The sequence below is a fragment of the Strongylocentrotus purpuratus genome, unplaced genomic scaffold (genome assembly GCF_000002235.5).
Source record: "Strongylocentrotus purpuratus isolate Spur 01 unplaced genomic scaffold, Spur_5.0 spur5_scaffold_1, whole genome shotgun sequence".
Classification (NCBI taxonomy): Eukaryota; Metazoa; Echinodermata; class Echinoidea; order Camarodonta; family Strongylocentrotidae; genus Strongylocentrotus; species Strongylocentrotus purpuratus.
The window spans coordinates 6,856,433-6,874,405 of NW_022145594.1; the positions used below are offsets into that span (position 1 = coordinate 6,856,433).

Here is a 17,973-nt window from a genome sequence, read left to right on the forward strand (position 1 = left end):
TCTATCAGAACTCATTTTCCCCTCGGACAGTAACTGCGTAGAATGCACTTTCAAAGATCACCCTTGACGCTACTTCACTGGAGGGCTTCAAGGGAGCGCTTTAACCAAGCATCTAGACCAAGAACTAGATAGTTTATTCCTCAGCACTACATCCTGACTTATGGATCCTGCTGAATATCGTCGTAGAAGTAGAAGTAGACGTAGCAAACATGTAACGTACGAAATTCGCATTCTGACTATATTGAAATACAATTATTCGTAAACAGGTGGATGAATTAGTTTGTATCGGGGCACTGAACAAAGATTCGTGCTTTAAATTAGCTTTTATTATGTACAAACAAGGCTCGTGAACAAAGACGTTGACTATTAATTGACTACATTACTAAATGGCCCATCCAAAACAGTAGTAAATACCGTATGAAGTGGAGTGTATCATAAAGATATCAGCGTTCTCCGGTAAGAAAGTTGTGGTTGATGCTGCTGAAGAAGAACTGGACGCAGAGACTGGTAAGCGATTCGTTTCATCATCTTGTATAAAAGAAAGAAACCGTATTTTTAATTAATTTCGATTATATTCGGAGGAGTGGTGGAGGTACAGTGAAGTATTTGTCAAGAATATCTGTGAAGTAATTGAGATAAGCTAAAAATGCAAGGTATACTGTGGAAATGACTGGGTAAACAATTAAAGCTGGGTAAACAAACCACTGAAAATTGAGCTAAACTCGCCAATGTTAGGGCAGGCCCGTCATTGCCTAAAGGATTGTTGAACAAATAAATACCCCGATGTTGAAATAAGTTTACCCGACATTTATTCTAGTGTATTAGGTCCTCATAAAAACTCATTTTAGAGACATGGGCAGTACTTTTCTATCCCGGTTTTGTATAAAAGTTTTAAAACAATCTAATACGCTTGCTTTGGTCGTTCGAGAAATGCAGTCTTGGATCAATGCTCTATAACATGCTTGTCCATTTGGATGACCTTCTTTAGTGTCTTTGTTTAGTCTTACAGAATCACCATATATACTACATTTCTGCGACAAAATATTGTGAAAATTTGTATCATTTATGTTATTATTATCATGAATACTTCAATCATAATCCTGATCATTATAAAGATCATCACCATCATCCGTATAGGGCTAATGTAAGTATATATAATGAATGTGTGATATGGGGTGTTTTATCAACTAAAATCGATTGTTGTTGATAAAACATGGTCAGTATACATTTGTTAAGTATTGTTATATCCCGGTTTTGTGTAATAGTTTAAAAAACATCTAATACGCTCGCTTTGGTCGAAATGCAGTCTTGGGTCGTGTTTCATCAACTAAATCAATTTAAGTTGATGAAACACCCCACCCCCTGCCAAGGCAAGGTGTCTCTCCTTCCGATATTTAATAGCTGGCAAAGCTAAATGTACTTGAAATAATTTCTTAGGTGATCCAACATTTACTTCTGCGACAGTAACTCCAAGCTGTGTTTCGTCACAGGTATAGTAATACGGTTATTGTTGGAATCGGGTTTTAGGTTGGGTTAGAATAGATATATTATGTATATTAATAGCGTCGAAGTTAAAAATTCGGTTAGCGTATGATATTGACAAGGAGCAATTATCGCGAGAGATAGTTTCTTATAACCAATTTCTACTATACCTCCCCAGCATGCATCTATGATGAGAACCTTTGGTTTGCCAGGCAGCACTCTTGAAAACATTTCCAGCAAATCTCGAATTTGGAGTATCCCTCCGTCCTTTCCTTGAACGCCCTTTTCATTGCCATGGCTAGATATATACACCACTGCTGATTGGGGATTGTCCTTCTTTAGCTGTTCGGTGAACTCTTTAACAGTGTCTTTCATTTCCTGTTTATGTGAAAAAGGCCATATTTGATTAAACATGAATCAACTTATAAATCCAATTTTAGACAAAGTATTTAGGGCTGAGTTGCGTATAGAACTGTATTGTTAAGCGATTACATTGTGAAACAAACTCCTAGAGGTTATTTTGAGTGATTGGGTAATGATATTATAATATTATGCAATGATGTTTTTTTATCAGATCGGCTCAACCCTGCAGAAAATCACTAATTAAAAAGCACAGCACACAGATAGGGTTATATGAAACTGCAGTTATAGGTCTACATGTACCTTCGAAATTTAACCAACAGCTTTAAAACTGTTATAGTCATATTTGAAATATGAAGGCATTTTCCAGAGCACTCCTTTTTACCTAACAAAGATGCTTTGATACCCCCCCCTCCCCACTTGGGTTTAAAAGAATGAAAATTCTCACAAACTTACTTATACCTTCACTAAATCCTTCTTTTCACAGTAAATCATGAAGGTATTAACATTTATTAATATATCTGTAGCTGTACGTTTGCACACCGTTCGAGCAAAGTTTTACATGTGCACATGTGCCATAGTAATCATCATAATTTAGATGAATAGGATGCAGTATTATATTCAAAATGTGTCCTTTATACAAGTAATTTTGATTTAATGTCTCGCAGATTGCTGTCGTACATCAAATTTGCACATGATCTTGAACTAAATGATAGTATGTTTGGTCTCATCGTTTTGGGTATGCTTAACTAATGTTGCCTTTTACCACAAGCTTCAAAATTGAACAAGCACGTAAGCGTAAGTGTTCGTAGTTGAATCTGCGATTTTTAGCTTTGAATAGATTTAAAAGGTCGTTTCAGTTTATCATAGTTTTTTATCTAGTGCAACAGGAACGAAACTTTTTCAAGGTAGTATGATATTATACAAATAATATACAAGAACTACCCATATAAGGTAGTAGCATGTGTAACTTTAAAAGTTACACTCCGTGTATTGTTTGATGAGAAGTCACAACTTTTCACATACCGATTTGGTAAGGTTTTTATAGATATTTTGATCATTTCGAAAACCGTAACCGACTTTCTTCAACAGCCCTGTCATATTCATGATATCCATATCTGCCCAAGGTCTGGGATCGCCTGGTTGTGGAAAGTCTTCGTTGCTTATGATGAGCGCGTTTCCTTTCACAGAAGATTCCCACATAACGTATTGCTGAAAGGAAAATAAAACGACGCAAGATAGCCCGGTTATGTTAATGTACAGTATACAACATAACAAAATAGAAAGTGAGTGATCAGATTTCCGATTTAAAAGTTTAAGTGAATGTATTAAATTTTACCGAAATTTCGAAATATAAACGTTCATCTTTCTGATAGAACAGGCTTAAACTGAAATGATAGAACAATTAATTAGTGTGAGGTATCACAAACGCATTCTCTTTCTGCTAATCCACATAATATCAGTCACATGAGTACAGCGATTAATACTACTTTTCTTAGTAGTTTACGATGTTAATATTAATATTCTGGTCACTGGATTCGATTTCTCATCCGCACACGATAGTTTACACGGTCCGTTCTGAGGAGTAGTCCAGCCAGGTGCCATTTTCAAGCATGCAAATGCCAGTAAAACCCCATGAACGGTCGCATTCTACCGGGGTTTTAGGACTATTACCCCCTGGCCGATCAACCCCCGGCCAATTACCAGGGGAAAATTACCCCCAAAGGACAATTACCCCCCCCCCCCGGAGAATTACCTCTCGAGGACAACCACCGCCTCAAGGACAATTACCCCTGGATTTTTTTTAATTTTTTATTAGATACAAATTATTATCAAGTTCAAGTTCGAGTTCGTTTATTCATTTCATTTTCAAAAAAACACAGCAAATGCAAATAAACATACAAGTATATATAGATACAAATAATGTTCAGTTAATACAATAGCTTCAAATGAAATAGGAGAACAAAGGAAAAGCCTATGGTGGCCCTGTATAAAAAAAAAAAAGTTCCCGGAATATTATAATTTATAATAGTTATATAACTGAGCATATATTACTTAAAGATATCACAAAATACAGCGATACACACAATATAAAGACAAAAAAAATACAAAAACATGTATGAAATAATTTAAAATTGGAGGGGGGCAAATAAGGTTTGGAAGGTTAATTTAACGGTACTCAGAATACAAGGTCAGTTTCATTTGTTTTTTAAACATTGAACAGTTTTTATATAAGCGTACGACTTGAAGTAGAGTGTTCCATATGTTTGGCAAAGTATTTCTTACAGATTTTTTTAGAGAATGAACTTTTTACTTTCCATAAATGAAACACGAGAGTGCAAAAATCGATTTGCGCCAAAGCAAAGTCACACACACACATACACGCGCGCACACATGTTCGTTGATATTTGATATTCGATATTTGATATGTGTGGCATGATTAATTTTGTTAGGGATGTTATTTGGATCTGCAAAGACCGAATTAATACCAGAATCCCAAATGTTTTATTCAAACATCACATGAGCAACTTTGGCGCAAGTCATTTTTTACACTCCTGCAAACAATGCCTCCTGTTCATTCAAGCGTGTACACATACCACACAAAATGATACTGAATGCTTTGGGGTAAAACACTCTTTCATAAGATGTATAATAATTTACTATTAATAGACGATTTAAAAATAATTATTAATTTTCTAGGTTTAAACTTTTGTTTGACATACACTGTATGTCCCTTAATACGCTTACCTAGTCACATCACCAAACCGACTCCACATGGACTCCAAACAACTAACTATTTGGCGGTATCGTGTTACCTCGATGGCTTATATTTTTCGGTTTATAGGCCGTTTGTTTGTTTGTGTTTTCGAGGTTTGTATGTGTGTGTGTGGAAGGGTGGTATGATAGCAATACAAACAAGCGGACGAACATTAAACGAACACACCCATGCACACACACACACACACACACACACACACTAACGCTTTCACTACCTAACGATTTTGGAACTACTGTCTCTGAAAAGTGTGGCGGAAGACTTGTAAAGACCACCCTCTCCCTCAAAAGTTTGTGTGTGGGTGCGCTAGTGTAGTGTGGGTGTGATATGCCCGTGGTCTGGCGGTTTTAGTAAGGTATTTGAAACGTTATAAAATCATACCATCTCACGATCCGATTCGTCAGGTCCCGACTTAGCTGGCCTCACAGTACGGTTCTGCCATTTATCTAGGGGGAATGGTGTAATGACAGTAATATAAATCGTAATACTGGTCATGAAATTATTGTAATGATGATAATGACGATGTTAATGAAAAATGGTAATGATAATAATACTTATAAGAACATCAAAAACAATAATGATGATAAAAACAAACATAATTATAACAATTATGATAATAATCATCACCCATACCATCATCATAATAATTATACTACATGCACTATAAAGATAATAACAGCAATATTGGATGGTTTGTGCGCTAAAGCCAAACAAATTGTAAAAAGTGTCAGAATTTACTTTGTCAGAAAGAATATGTATTAAAGTTCATCAGTGAGAGAACTATATGTTGGATGATTTAGTGGATTTGCTATTGGGAAGGTGTCGTCAACCCCCCCCCCCCACCCCCCAATTAAAATACTTAAAGCGCAATTTACGTTTAAACTGCTCTCGGATTATTGGGGGGGGGGTATTGTTATCTTCCAATACAAACAACTAAGCAGTAATTGAATTCACTGTTTTCAAACTAATCTTGACAGCACTGTTATTTCCAACTTTGATATCAAACGTGATTATTCTGTAGTGTGCAATTTTTCAATGCGGGACATTGGTATTAATTTCTGATAAGACGTCCCCCTCCCCCCTCAAGTAAAAGAAAACAAATGTAATATTTTATCAACCGAACTACAGGATTGTACCACCTATTGATTGACAAGGCACGTTCACAGAGAAGCTTGTTATGTGTAGGGTTTATATACACTGGGATAGTTAATTTCATACATGTATACCACCAACCTTCTCTAGTTATGCCTTGAAATGAAGATGGTTCTTGTATCATGTTAGAGGATGCAGTGATAGAAGTAACATAAATATCAACGTAATTCGCCCCATTTTCATATTATAATAATTTGTTTTGCTTCTTTCCTAAAAATGAACCCCTTAAATATGAATACCTTACCATGAGGTGTTGGGGGATGACTAGGTCCTGCTGCACCATGTTGTCCGCTGGAATCTATGATAGTGAGAAGAAAAAAACTACATAATCACAAAGACTTTCGATAAGTTAACTCTATGATGATATCAATATCCCAATGTATATCCCACAGACATACATAGAAGTCCTTTTGGTCTCAAGTATACCGGAATGGGTTTTGCGGGTATGTTGGGGTGGGAGGGGCTGGTCATTGTCACTCATGCCCGTCTTTATTTCCGGAACCCTTGTAATATAATGTATTTAATCAGATAGACATACACGCACACACATACACATACACACACATACACGCACACGCACGCACACACACACATATATATATTTGAATTGTTTGAATGAATATATATATATAAATATGCGTGTGTGGGGGTGGGTTGTTTTTGCGAATGGACAAGTGTATATTGTATAATTCAACAGTACTTGACAATTTCATGATTTTACAATATTTATCACAAATTCTATCCGTTGGCAGTCCAGCATGGCTTATGCCGAAAGCGTGGGTAGCGTCGCGTCGCGTCGCGATGACTTGAACTCGACCATTCGTCCAAAGCCCCCCCCCCCCCCGGTTTCGACGAAAGGGTGCGTTGACTAGTCTTCCACATCCGTCGTTTATAATAGAATTTAAGGAATAGAAATGTAAGTCGTTAATCAAATTATCAGAATAGAAACTGATTACAAGTTAAAGGCCATTTGTACTAGTTTCGCCAGGGGGATTAGACCCCTGCAAGGTCACTTGACAGGTGTTTATCTCATTAAACCGGCTCTCAATTAACATAATAAAAAGAGGATCATGGGAGACCAACATGCACCGATTAGGCATTATTGCTATATGAAGGGCGCAATTAACTTTAAGCAGTACGGATTTAAATAAAACTAGTTTGACGTAGTCTTGCAGATCAGGCGTTAATAAGAATTAAATAAATAAATAACAAGAAACACAATCAAATAATTCACTTTGATATTTAAAAATGTCAAAGTTGTTTACCTAGTCTTGCATATCAGTCGTTTATTTATTAAAATAGCAAAATATAATATACATTTCTTTCTCTGTATGGAATTCAGAAAGCCCCCCCCCGCCTCCCTGCCCGCTTATCCCGAAAGGGTGCATTAAGGCGGTAGGCCTACCCCTTTATTTATTTATTTATTTGTTATATCATTTGTAAAGACTAGTATGCATGACTAGTTTTCATCAAAAAATGAATTCTCTACATAGAAAGAAATGGATATTATTTTTATTTGATATTTTAAAATATTTATTGAACTTATTAATTGAATTAATTATAATAAACGCCTGATCAGCAAGACTAAGTAAAACTAGTTTTATTCAATTTTTAATCTGTTTCTATTTTGATTTTTTGAATTTAAACGACTTAAATTTCTATTTCGTAAATTTTATAATAAACGATTGTTGTGGAAGACTAGTCAACGCACCCTTTCGGCACAACGGGGGGAGGGGCTTTGAACGAATGGTCGCGTTCAAATCAACGCGACGCGAAGCTACCCACCTTTCGGCATAAGCCGTCCCGCATTACGCAATGGAATTCTTCTCGTAGATACGGTCACATTCATATACAAAAAATCATCAGAACGATAATGATAATAATGATAGTAATAATTGCTGTATAACTCTGGTATCTGTTAGTTATAGACCAAATGACAGGATTGTACCATCCATTAATTGACAAGGCAGAGAAGCTTGCTACGTATAGAGTTTATTAACACTGGGATATTTGATTGCTTTAACATGTATACCATCATGTTTCTCTAGTTATGCCTAGCTCACTTCGTCTTGCTAGAGGAAGCAATGACATGAGTATGCAGAATAGCAGTGTACTGTGACCCATTTTCAAATTATAATAATGTGTTTTGCTTCTGATCTAAAAATGAATCCTTGAATATGAATACCTTACCTACAGGAGATGGTGAGGGGTGACTTTGTCTTGCTGCACCGTATTGTTCGCTGGAATCTATGATAGTGAGAAAAAAGAACAACACAATCACAATGTCGATTTTAATACCCTAATGTATATCCCACAAACAAACATAGAAGACTTCATGTACACCGGAATGGGTTTTGCTTAGATGGGGGGGGGGGGGGGGGGGGGGGGGGGGGGGGTCGTTGTCCCCATGCCTACCTTTATTTCCGGACCCCTTTTAATATAATGTTTATAATCACACACACACACACACACACACATATATATATATATATATATACATTAAAACTGTTTGAATGAGTATATATGTATGTATCAACAAGTGTGTGTGTTTGTGTTCTTGTGTCTGTGTGTGTTGTGGTGTGTGTACATGTGTATACTGTATAATTCAACAGTAATTGTAATAATTTCATGATCTTATTTTTCATGAACTCTATTGGAAAAACAAATACTACATTATTTACCATCTGTCGTATCCATTGGCAGTCCAGAGGTACGCGATGGGTTTCTTTTGGTAGGCACTGTCACAGTATCTATATAACAATAATAATAATAATACTAATAATACTAATAGTGATACGTTATTTATGAATTGCAATTTCCAGGTATGATCATATGCGCTTTACAATTACGTTATTAACAGAAGAAGTGAGCTTTTGTTATTTTCCTTAGGTATTGAGAGATCGGTGGTTGCGAACAAATCAAATATATTATTGAATTAATACAAATGGAAACACATTTCAGCATTGGAGTTAAGCAAAATTAGGGAGCATTTAAAAGAAATTAACCAATTGCAATTTTAAATTGAGGCCCGAAGATGTAAAGATAATTACAATTGATATTGCCCAAGTATCATATTTTTATTATTATTATCATCATCATCATTATTGTTATCATTATTATTATTACTATTTTTATTATCATTATTATTCAATTATTTGTAATGGTCTTAATATTATACGTATGTTTTGGTGGGATATCACCAAATCCAAATTCTTGAAGGTCGATATTTATAATGAAAACAATAGATACACAACATCATAAAAGTACATCAAAACATCAACTCAAACATTCTACTCATGATGATAATAATAATTATATTTCATATGGGCGTGTTCTCAGAATTATGCCTGGAGGCGGAGGGGGTGGATGCTGTCGAACCCTACCAAAATATTACGTCTCATATTTCTGCGAGAGAGCAACTGTGTTGAATGTAAGTTTGTCCTTGATCTTTTTTTTCTTCATTTCTATATTCCTTTTATAATCGTATAAGAACATTCGACCGGGGGAATTTGATGGCAGCCCAGAACTCGGTCGATGGGTTAAGCAATAATTAATAGGGCAAAGTGATACGTTCGAATCGTGTTATGTATTTTAGAGCAAGAAGGGCGTTAACTCTTGGTTAAAGTTTATGAATTGACGCCTCCCTGGCTCCAGACATTCAATATGTTTACGTAGAACTTAGAAATACTCTGTACTTACCAGCACCAACCTCGGGATAACACTCGCCGAGTATTTCAAACCATTGTAGCTTTTCCAAGGCATCTTTTAAATTCTGTTTCATTGTGGATGATTTTTGTCTTTTCGCCCAGTCTCTCAGCAAATTTAATGATCCCATATGTGATACACCATGTCTGTTTGCCACCTTTGCACTTTCAATATCATGCGGAGAAATCTGTAGTGCCCTTCCGAGATCATCTATTTCTGTATCTTGCTTTGTTTTTCCGGCAACCGCTCTCAAAATATCATCGAAATCTAGCCTGTCTTTATTCGTCATTCTAGATAAAAAGTTTATAAATGAACAGGGGAAATCGTTTAGACTTGTACCAAGAAGAAATGATACCCGTAGCAGATTTCGCTATAATCAAATTCGGGTCACAAATATAAAACTTCATTGAAAAACAAATATCATAATTTTCTTGATTTGTTTTCATCAAAATTATACAGATATTTAACTTGCATGCAGGCAATGCCATTTGACTGTATAGTAGCTATATTTGTGGAGAGCAACGACAACCTAAACTTGTTGGATGTGAAAAGTAAGTTTAGAAATAAAGATGATCACTGGTAATTGTGATCATATTGTTGAAAAATCACCTGGAATCAATTGGGAAAGAAAGATTACGTAGAACAAAAATATTGGTGTGTACTATGAGTTCTTAAATGATCAAATTGAGAGAAAATTGACATAATTAGGCATGTGAGACTACACACAAATTCGACATTGGTCCATACGATTGAGCTAGCTCTTGTCATATTTTGAATATGAGGCCACTTCAATAGCTTTTCAGGCGACAGCCCTACTCTGATATTCTTCCAAACTGACATCCAAAACTCACAATATATTTTTCCATCTTTAACATAACTCAACCTTCTCGTTAATATGAAGCATTGTTCTATTTCTTACCTTCAAGACAATGCATTTAATTACACCTAGAAATGTTGATCCTAAGGCGACGAATCTCCGAACGTTGCAGATCTGTGACTCAGATATACAATGTACTGCCCTTTTATCAGTGAGTGTGTAGACTTATATATGTGTTTTATCGAAATACAAATATACAGTGTAATATTTGTGCATTTACAATCGGGATAATAAAAGAGTACTAGTTTCCACGGTAGATGAGATTTATGAACAGTACTTTGATAGTATTCATCGAGCCGTAACATCAATCTTTCATCAAAATAGGGTCAGGAATATTGTTTGTGTATGGCTTTGTAAGTTTTCGCTCGACTCTCTTGATGGAACTATTATATTTCACTTCTTTTCATACGCTATTTACCTGAAATCTGCTTAAAATAGTATTTCGTTCATAACCAATTCGTATAGTCGCTCAACACTGCTGACGGCGCGCTAACACAAGCTCAGTCCAGAATCACCTATACACATAGGTTGGCCAACTTAGTTTCATGTGGTCACAAAACGGGTATTTTGTTATGTTGTGCTTGCTCAACAAAGCAGTGAACGTCATATTGTGACCAACTCAAATAGGGGTAGCAAAACTTTCATTCAATGGCTCTTGCCATAGCAAGGACCTTGAAGAAATAATTCGAAATGTATGTTTATTGCAATACTCTTTGGATTATTTACAGAAATAATTTTCGATTACTGCAATATTTCATGCAAAAGGTTACTTGAATCTTCCTCCCGCTGAATTCTTCGTTATCTTGTTTACCCTGTTATGTACGGATTCCTATCGATGGCAAATCGTATTGCAAATAAAAAATTAAACACAAAAAAGCATAGGGAATAATTTTGTACAGTTTAGGCATGTTGCTGGTCAGTTGCTTTCCTCGCCTCTCTCCACGGTTGCTCGTTTGCTAAGAAAAGAATTATGCAGAGAACACAGGACACCAAAAATTGATGAAAGGGAACATGACTTTGTTCAACGTAATGTATTTACACAATTTTCCGTTTCTGATGTCGGTAAGCACCATCACAACCTTACACACAGAACAATTTAGCACAAAACACAATTCACCGATAATTGATGTGAGGGTAAATTGCTTAACTCAAGGCAATATCTTTCTAATTATCAGTATCTTGTGTGGGTTAGCTCCATTACAACCCTCTTAACCCAGAACATTATCACAAAACTCAAAACAACAATAACTGATGTGAGGATAAATTGGTTTGGTGTTATTATAAAGATTGCGTAGGATGTGACAATCGGTGTTTTTGAATGATCACATTGAGAGGAAATTCTCTCATTGTTGCTGAAAACCAATCAAAAAAAGTTCGAGCAAAATCGGATAACTAATAAGAAAGTTATGAGCTATTAATGACATGAAGAACTTTGAAAATCACAAGACAAATTGGCAACTCAGTCATGAGTCTGTGACGTCATTGCCTCTGTGACATCATTGCCTTCCTATCCACTAATTGTTTTCTTTGTATTGATAATATAAATTTCCAATTCCCCCTTAGAATCGTATTTCTTCACACCAGCATCCAAGTTATATTGATAATAATATGCTTTTGTGTGGGTGCACAAATACAGAGTAATTTTGGTTCAGTTAATTCATGAAAATGTGAATTTGATAAGCTATTTATGTAAAAAATCAATAAATATGAATATACAATACTCAGAAAGTAGTATAAATTCTTCAAAGATCATTAAAGATTCTGTGAAATGTCATGCACGCAATATAATACAAATCATATAACCTGGGCAAAGGCTTGGGGAAATCAATTTTTGGGGATATAAAGGGAAATTAATGGAATTAAAAATATATAAAGCAATTGATAAATAGTGAGGACATGACGTCACAAACTGATAACCAAATTGGCAATTTGTGTAGTGATTTCCAATGTCCACAGTTTTACATACTTTTTTTTTTTAATTCATAACTTCCTTATTAGTTATCCGATTTTACTCAAATTTGTTTCCCTCTGTTTTTCTGCATCTATTAAAAGCAAATTATTTTTGGAGTTGACTTAGGTGACTCTTTAAGTGATTTGAGCGCAAATTGCTTTGTATATCGCGATTTTTTTAAATTTTAACATACCTTTTGTTGGTGTTAGTAAGCTAGATTACAACCATTTTAACACAGAATAATTTGCTTTGTTCAACGCAATATCTTTACCAAATTACCCGCTTTTGGTCTTGGTCTTGGTTAACTACATTACAATCCTTTTAACATTTTAGACACTTTAGAACAAAAATTAAGAACCAAATTAAAATGTTAGATTAAATTACTTTAGTCAAAGCAATGTCTTCAAACAACTATCTGTTTCTGGTCTTGATAACCTTCAATAGAACCCTTTTAACACAGAATAAGAAAGCAAAAAACACAAGGCACCAATAATTGATGTGAGGGAAAATTCAATTTTTACACGCAGTATCTTTACAAAGTTACCCTTTTCTGGTCTAATTTAGCTCCATTACAACCCTTTTAACATGGAAAAATTTAGAACAAAACACAAGGCACCATATATATGGTGAGGGTAAATTTATTTGTCGACGCAACGTCTTTAGGCGAGGCGTCAAAAATATCGATACCAGCAGGCTGCCGCCTCACGTATTGGCGCATCGAGGCTGCAATTACGGCCGAAGCCTGGCTGGGGCAATTATTTTTCACTTATTAACCCAGCCGGCTTGCGCCAGGCTGGGATCTGAGGCTCGGTTTCCATTCGAAAGGCGGCAGCCGGCGCATGCTTTTGAATGCCATTTCCTACCGCCAGCGGTAGCCGGCTGAGCTAATTAAAAAAATGCAGCCAGGACGCACAAGTGCAGTTAGCTGCCGCTGGCTGGTATATTTTTTTTTGACGCCTCGCCTTACAAAGTTACCTTTTTCTAGTTTTGGTTAGCTCCATTACAACCCTTTAACTCATAACGGTTTAGAACAAAGCACAATCCACCAATAATTAATGTGGGGGTAAATTTCTTTGTTCAATATAATGTGTTTACAAAATTACCCGTTTCTTGTCTTGGTTAGCTTAGCTCCATTACAACCCTTTTAATACATAACAGTTAAGCAAAAAGCAAAATCCACCAATAATTGATGTGAGGGTAAATATCTTTGGTATATTTTATAAATGTAATGCTTCCTGGGAGAAATTTCAATTATTTAAACATATTTGAGGCTTCCAAGATTTACTGGGTGTAAGCCACAAATATGTTTAAATAATCTTTGGTATCATAGTAAAGATTACGTAGGACACGATAATTGGTGTGTACTACGCGTTCTTGAATTATCAAATTGAGATGAAATGTTCTTATTCTTGCTGAAGATCTTATGCATTAAACGCAAAATTAGAAATGAGAGATTACAAACAGAATTAGGCATGTGAGATTACGTACAGAGCTAGGTATGTGAGATCACATACATGTGTATGTGGGAGATAACATAAAGAATTAGGTATGAGAGATTACACACATAATTAGATATGAGAGATTATACACAGAGTAATGTATGCGAGATTACATACATAATAATTAGGAATATGAGATTACATACATAATTAGGTATGCGAGATTACATACATAATAATTAGGAATATGAGATTAATTAAGTATGACAGATTACATTGGCAATTAGGTTTGAGAGATTACATACAGAATTAGGTATGTGAAATCACATAGAAAATTAGGTGATTGAGATTACTTACAGAATTAGGAATATGAGATTACATACGGAATTAGGAAAATGAGATTACATATTAAATAATTACGTAAGTAAAAATTGCATACAGAATTAGGCATGAGAGATAGATAGATAGATATAAATGGTTTTTATTAAACAGATCATCGCAGCCAATGGCTGAATTGCAATCCATTTCACAAGGTAATATACAATACAATTGAAATTTAAATTGAAATAACATAAAATATGACATAAATCAATGATCAAACATATAGACATTTAATGAAAATTCATTGATCAAATTCAAATTGTTGTTAAAAAAGAAAGAGATAGGGAGAGGTGTAGGAGAGGGAGAGTTGGAGTGATGACAAAGAGAGAGAAGGAGAGCGAAAGAGAGAAAGAAAGAGAGAGAAGGGGGACGAAAGAGAGAGACGGAAAGAGAGAGAGCGCGAAGGAGAGAGAGAGAGAGAGAGAGTTGAAGAGAGGAAGAGACAGACAAAGAGTACCTTATCATTACAGATGAGGGGAGATGGCAAGAAATATTCAGTAATGCAGAAAATTGAGATAAAAACTATCAAAATTCATTCACATAGTTCAATCATGGACTGTGAAATTCTAAAAATACAATTTATATTGGTATTACATTTTATTCAGAAGATTTACAAAGTAAGGAAGAGAGCTGCACTGGAAGCGTTTTGTTTTACATTGGTATTTTTTAAACTTTGATTGAGATCTTAGAGCATAAGTGCTTTGTTGTCAAAGAGGTAAACATTCTTTAAATTGTGGGTGTTTGACAAGTGCATTGGCAAAGTCTATACATAACTGCTCACGTCTTGCTTCTAATGAACGTAGATTGCACGTTTCCAATGCTGCTTCATAATTTTCATACTGACGTCCTAAAATGATTTTGCAAGCTCTTTTCTGAATACGTTCTTAAATATATACATGAGTTTTTGTTAAATTACCATTGAAAACCGGTACCCCATAATCTAAAATCGAACGAATTTATCCTTTATATATAAGTAAAAGGTCATCTACAGGCAATCCATTCTTCTTAAGGCAACGAAACATAAACAACTTCCTATTACACCTTTTTGTGAGATCGGATACATGACTATCCCACTTTAAGTTCGATTGTAAAATTATTCCGAGGACTTTGGCTTGACGAACATAAATTAATTCTTTGTCGCCAATGAAAATTGAAGTTTGTTAGAGCTCAAAATAAAGACGTGCTGCCTGTGAGGCGCTATCTATCAGTCTAGTTAACTAGCTATGTGAGACTACATACAGAATTATGTAATGTGAAACAACACACACATTCGACATTGGTCCAAACGGTTGAGCTAGTTCTTGTCAAATTTCCAATATGAGTGCACTTCAATAGATTTTCAGGTGCCAGCCATCTTTATCATAACTCAATCTTATCCTTAATAAGAAGTACTGTTCTATTTCTTACCTTCAAGACAATGCACTTGAGTACACCTCGAAATGTTGATCCTATGGCGACGAATCTCCGACCGTTGCAGATCTGTGACTCAGAGACACACTGTCCTTGTAGCAGTGAGTGTGTAGACTTATATATGTGTTTTATCGAAATACAAATACCCAGGGTAATAATTGTGCATTAGCAAACATGATAACAAAAGAGAACTAGTTTTCGCGGTAGATAATATTCATAAACCGTACTTTGATTCCGGACATTGAGCCATAACGGCACTTTTTCATCAAAGCCAGCTTCACGACTTTTAGTTGCGTACGTTTTTTGTAAGTTTTAGCCTGATTCTCTTGATGAAACTATCATATTCATGCTCCTTTACATACGCTTCTTAAAATAAATATGTTAAAAATAGTATTAAAGCTTATTGTGCAGCGTTTACACCCAAAATGTATTGCCGCTAAACACTGCTGAAGGTGCACCAATACCAGAGTCACCTATACACATAGTTAAGTAAACATAGTTTTACTTGATCACAACATGGTTCCTCTTTACTTTTGTGCATGCCCAACAAAGCAGTGTCCGTTATGTTGTACCCTACTCAAACCAGGTTAGCAAAAGTTTCCTAATCAGTGGCTCTAGCTACAGCAAGAAATCTTGAAGAAAATAATCCCAAAGCTATTTTTAATTGCGATACCCTTTGGATTATTTACAGAAGTTCGTTTGGATTAATGAAATATCTCATACAGAAGGATATATAGATGCTTCTTCCGTTTAATTATTCGCTATCTTCTTTACCCTGTTATGTACAATTCATAGCTATAGCAAAACGTATTGCAAAAGTATTTTAAACACGAAAAAGGCGAAGGGAACCATTTTGTAAAGTTTAGGCCTATTGGTCGCCAAGTGTTAGGCCCGGCCACAGTATCCAAAATCTGCCAAAAGGGAGGATCATATCAATTGTTGCTGTTATGTGACACCTACACGGAAATGTAGGTTTGCACCATTGAAATACTAGAGACTGCTTACACCATAACGTATTTACAATGCTTATGTAACGCGGACTTAAAGCTTACATCGAAGTGTCGAAAGGTGTCATCGGCAGATATTATGGCCCGAATTCACAAAGGAGGTTTGTCGACAAACCTTGGTTTTCGTACGTCATATGACGCGTTTTACGCGTTTTTTACAAACCTGGTTTGTAAAGAACAAAAGGAGGTTTGGCGAAACAAAAGCGCTCATACTTTGTAGATCTTATCGATGACTGTCGGAATGATTCCAGAAAGCTCTTCTCAGTAGCAAACCGACTTCTGAATCGTCGACAGTCATCACCACTTCCAGCCCACACGGACAGCCAGCAAATGGCCTCTACATTCACCCACTTCTTCCAGACGAAAGTCAAGACCATCTGCGACAGTTTATCACCTGACGAAACATCACACCACCCCCTTACTTCCTCTTCCTTTGAAGTAATACAACCTACTACCCTAAGGAGATTATGTCACTCTTACGTAAACTACCCCCCAAATCATGTCAGTTAGACCCTGTTCCCACTAAATTATTAATGGACTGTTCCTCCACATTCGCTCCCATCCTTTCTTACTTGATTAACTTGAGTTTAGAGCAGGCACATGTTCCTTCCTCATTGAAAATAGCTCTTGTTACTCCGTTGTTGAAGAAACCTTCTCTGGACCTAAATTCCCTCCAATATTATCGACCAGTTTCAAACCTACCTTTTTTGTTCAAAATTCTTGAAAGGGTTGTGTTTTCTCGTCTTTCGGATTATTTTCTGGACAATGATTTGTTCGACCCTTTCCAGTCAGGTTACAGAACCCATCATAGTGTGGAAACACTGCTTGTGAATGTGTCCAACTATATCCTGCAAGGGATGGATAGGGGTAACTCAACTGCTCTCCTGCTGCTAGACTTGTCCTCCGCCTTCGACACCGTTAATCACACTATCCTTTTGAACACACTTAGTTCACTTGGTGTCAAGGGTGAGGCATACAAATGGTTCGAGTCTTATCTGTCATACCACTCTCAGATCGTTTGTATTAATGGTTGCAAATCAGTTGCTTTGCCTCTCTCTTGTGGAGTACCACAGGGTTCTGTGGGCGGGCCTACTCTCTTCTCGATTTATTTAATTGGATTGCGACAAGTTTTGTTACAACATGGCATAGATTATCATATTTATGCAGACGATATTCAACTTATGATTTCCTTCAATCCAGATCAAGCCGCTGCAGAACGAGCCGTTCATCGCCTTGAATCTTGCATGGTTGATGTTCATGATTGGATGCTCGCACGTTCCTTGAAATTAAATTTAGACAAATGCAAATTCCTTATATTTGGTTCCAAAGTACAGCTTAGTAAAGTTAATATCAATTGCATTTCATTTTCTGGCCACATAATTCACTTGTCACAAACGTGTCGTCAATCTCGGTGTTATGTTTGACTCACATAT

The 17,973-nt window shown here is 35.9% G+C and overlaps 1 protein-coding gene across 1 annotated transcript; it reads right to left on the bottom strand.

Annotated features, from left to right (window-relative positions):
• Positions 1-382: 382 nt before the first annotated feature.
• LOC105444020 (caspase-1-like) lies at positions 383-15,601 on the bottom strand. The gene is made up of 9 exons (XM_030978490.1): positions 15,531-15,601; positions 9,470-9,765; positions 8,452-8,520; positions 7,961-8,017; positions 6,015-6,068; positions 5,000-5,064; positions 2,869-3,054; positions 1,653-1,860; positions 383-528 (listed from the first exon to the last, which is right to left on the bottom strand). The coding sequence occupies exons 2-9, from the start codon at positions 9,762-9,764 to the stop codon at positions 383-385; spliced, it is 1,080 nt and encodes a 359-aa protein (XP_030834350.1). The 5' UTR covers position 9,765; positions 15,531-15,601.
• Between the last annotated feature and the right edge of the window lie 2,372 nt (positions 15,602-17,973).

Excerpts from the sequence above, each read along its gene's own strand:
- LOC105444020 (XM_030978490.1), bottom strand. The coding sequence starts at position 9,764 with ATGACGAATAAAGACAGGCTAGATTTCGATGATATTTTGAGAGCGGTT. Across the intron at positions 6,069-7,960 it reads CCCCTCACCATCTCCTGTAG|ATTCCAGCGGACAACATGGT; the intron begins GTAAGGTATTCA and ends TCACTATCATAG. Across the intron at positions 5,065-6,014 it reads TCATCCCCCAACACCTCATG|ATAAATGGCAGAACCGTACT; the intron begins GTAAGGTATTCA and ends CATTCCCCCTAG.